The 3,258-nt window shown below is 45.9% G+C and overlaps 1 protein-coding gene across 1 annotated transcript; it reads right to left on the bottom strand.

Moving 5' to 3' along the window:
• Positions 1-363: 363 nt before the first annotated feature.
• Positions 364-2,991, bottom strand: LOC137331283 (trace amine-associated receptor 1). The gene is made up of 2 exons (XM_067994991.1): positions 2,905-2,991; positions 364-1,455 (listed from the first exon to the last, which is right to left on the bottom strand). Exons 1-2 carry the CDS (start codon positions 2,989-2,991, stop codon positions 364-366), a joined length of 1,179 nt encoding a protein of 392 aa, XP_067851092.1.
• Positions 2,992-3,258: the final 267 nt, after the last annotated feature.

Genomic DNA, 3,258 nt, shown 5'->3' on the forward strand with positions numbered 1-3,258 from the left:
CTGTCACAGAGAACAAAGGCCCTCCACATGGGCATTACACAGCTGCCCTTGGAAGAGCCACTACCTGAAGCCACGGCTTCTCAACTTGATGGTCAAAATATGTCCAAAGATATCGTGCTTCTGAGAGATCTCTGGTAGCTCTCGAGACTGAGTGAACAAAGACAGTTTGTGTGGCCTCTGCTGAACCTCCTTATCAGCTTAAACACTGTCTTTACTTTTCATTGCACTGAATCTAAAACTGAAACCGACATCTCCAGCCTTCGAACAGAAACTTACTGAACATGCAAAAGCTGAAAGTTAATATAAAGAATGAACCACTTCTTTACAGTGCATACGTCCTCACCACATCTAACACATGCGCCCTCATTGCACGGACCGCTGTGCAGCATCCCACTTGCTGTTGGACAAATGGAAGTTTTGCGAAGATCTTTGCACCGAGATTTTACAGCTGATGATGATAAGGAATGCACGTCTGAATGACCTGTTGAGAACTCCGTAGAGGAATGGGTTGATGGAGGAATTACTGTAGCCGAGCCAGACCAACACTTCCCAAGTTACTCTGTCCATCTTATAACCCAGGAAAGGGTCAATGATATTCGCTGTGAAGAAGGGCAACCAGAAGACAAGAAATGTGCCGATAATTATCCCCAGGGTTTTAGCCGCCTTTCTTTCCCGTTTCATGGATTGTTTGTGTGCGTGAGCCGCCTCTAAACCTGAGGGGTATCCCTGGACTTGGTTCTCCACTGCACCAATCTGCATTGCCTGTTTTCTAGCTGCCCTGTAAATCTTCCAGTATGCCGCCAGCATCATGAACATCGGCAGATAAAAGGCTATTAACGATGCACAAACAGCATAGGCCCGGTTCACCATGAATGCACAGCTGCCACTGGCCAGTAAGTCAGGATCAATGCCCGATCTGTGTAGCTCCAGCATTATTGGAACGAATGATATCGTTGCAGGGACCATCCAGCAGACGAGGAGCAGAGTGGTCACCCTACCGGGTGACATCTTGCAATTGTACACAAGAGGATCGCAGACGGCATAGTAACGGTCAAGGGCAATGCAGCTCAGGTGAAGTATAGAGGCGGTGCACAACATCACATCCAGGCTTGAATGGATTTGACAGAAGATGGATCCAAAGTGCCAGCATCCTTCAATGGTCCTGATCATACTATAGGGCATCACCATAATCCCAATGAGGAAATCAGCTATGGATAGTGATAGCACAAAGGCATTGGTTGGAGACTGCAGCTGCTTGAAGTAGACAACAGCAAGCACCACTAGGAAATTGCCAACCATTGTGGCTGTCACAATTACCGTTATAAAGACGTAAAGGCCTACCCTGACTGCAGAGGTTTCCATGCTAGATAAGCATTGTTCAGCTGTTTTCCAGCCTGATGAGCTGGTGACATTTAATGAACTTGAGATGTTCTCCATGTTCTGAGATGCTTCTACCTGGGGAAAAGTGGACATACAATCAGAAAAGGCATCTGGACCACATTTACTGTCAAACACAATCTTTTTGTTTTCCAATTTGCTCTATTTTTGACTTGCTGGCCCTCTGGTATCTCCTTCTAATGACATAGAAACATACAGACATAGAAAATAGGAGTAGGAGTAGGAGTAGGCCAGTCGGCCCTTCGAGCCTGCTCTGCCATTCAATATGATCATGGCTGATCATCTATCTCAATATCATATTCCCGCTCTCTCCCCATACCCTTGATCCTTCTGTGTCTGGAAATCTATCTATCTCCTTCTTAAATATATTCAGTGACTTGGCCTCCACAGCCTTCTGTGGCAGAGAATTCCACAGGTTAACCACCCTCTGAGTGAAGAAATTTCTCCTCATCTCAGTCCTAAATGTCCTACTCCGTATCCTGAGACTGTGACCCCCTTGTTCTGGACCCCCCAGCCAGGGGAAACATCCTCCCTGCATCCAGTCTGTCTAGCCCTGTCAGAATTTTATATATTTCAATGAGATCCCCTCTCATTCTTCTAAACTCGAGTGAATACAGGCTGAGTCGACCCAATCTCTCCTCACACGACAGTCCTGCCATCCCAGGGATCAGTCTGGTGATCCTTCGCTGCACTCCCTCTATGGCAAGTGAATCCTTTCTTAGGTAAGGAGGCAATTCTTCACCTTTTATTTATTTGATCCAGGGACGTGGGCATCACTGCAAGACCGGCATTTATTGCCCGCCCCTAGTTGCCCCAAGAAGGTGCTGAGAATACGTGTGGATGTCAGAGGTGGATAGGATCATGTTTGGATGGTGATTCTCCCTACAAGTGGATTTTTGGAACAGAATATTTTGTAACTTAATATTTTGAAGAATTGGCAGGTGGGTCAATAACCAGCGCATAAAGATTTAAGATAATTGGCAAGAGAACTAGGTGGGGGGGAGGTGAGATGGGTGGCCTTCTTTTTGAACCACTGGCAATTTGATCCAACTGAGTGGCTTGCCAGGCCACTTCAGAGGGCAGTTAAATGTCAACCACATTGGTGTGGGACTGGTGTCACATATAGGCCAGACTGGAGTAAGGGCGGCAGGTTCCCTTCCCTAAAGGGCATTAATGAACCAGTTGGGTTTTATGACAATCTGACAGCTTTGTGGTCCCTTTTACTGACACCAGCTTTTTATTTCCAGATTTTTTGTTAAACTAAATTCAAGTTCTCAAACTGCTATGGAGGGAGTTGAACTCACGTTCTATTGGATTATTAGTCCAGGCCTCGGGATTACTAGTCCAGTAATATAAGCACTATGCTACTATACCTCTGTGAGCCTAGGTAGTGAGTGTTGTCAGTTTGTGGGCACAGTTGTTACAGCTGAGCGCAATTCCGATATCCATCTGCATTTTCCAACAGGGAGCAATTGATAGTGGCCAGGAGGGAGAACCCTGACTGACTTTTGCCCTCATGGGTCCAAGGGCATTGAAGCCAAACTGCTGCCCTCGCTGAGGATACGTGTGGATGTCAGAGGTGGATAGAATCATGTTTGGATGGTGATTCTCCCTACAAGTGGATTTCTGGAACAGAATATTTTGTAACTTAATATTTTGAAGAATTGGCAGGAGGGTCAATAACCAGAGGATAAAGATTTAAGATAATTGGCAAGAGAACTAGGTGGGGGGGAGGGGGGGAGATGAGGAGAATATTTTTCATGCAGCGAGTTGTTATGATCTGGAATGCACTGCCTGAAAGGGCGGTGGAAGCAGATTCAGTAGTAACTTTCGAACAGGAATTGAATACTTGAAAAGAAA

This window comes from Heptranchias perlo, chromosome 1, assembly GCF_035084215.1.
Source record: "Heptranchias perlo isolate sHepPer1 chromosome 1, sHepPer1.hap1, whole genome shotgun sequence".
Classification (NCBI taxonomy): Eukaryota; Metazoa; Chordata; class Chondrichthyes; order Hexanchiformes; family Hexanchidae; genus Heptranchias; species Heptranchias perlo.

Bases quoted from the DNA above. Each gene is read 5' to 3' on its own strand.
- LOC137331283 (XM_067994991.1), bottom strand. From the start codon at position 2,991: ATGATTCTATCCACCTCTGACATCCACACGTATCCTCAGCGAGGGCAG. The intron at 1,456-2,904 runs GTCAGTCAGGGT...ACTTTTCCCCAG, and splicing joins TTGGACCCATGAGGGCAAAA to GTAGAAGCATCTCAGAACAT.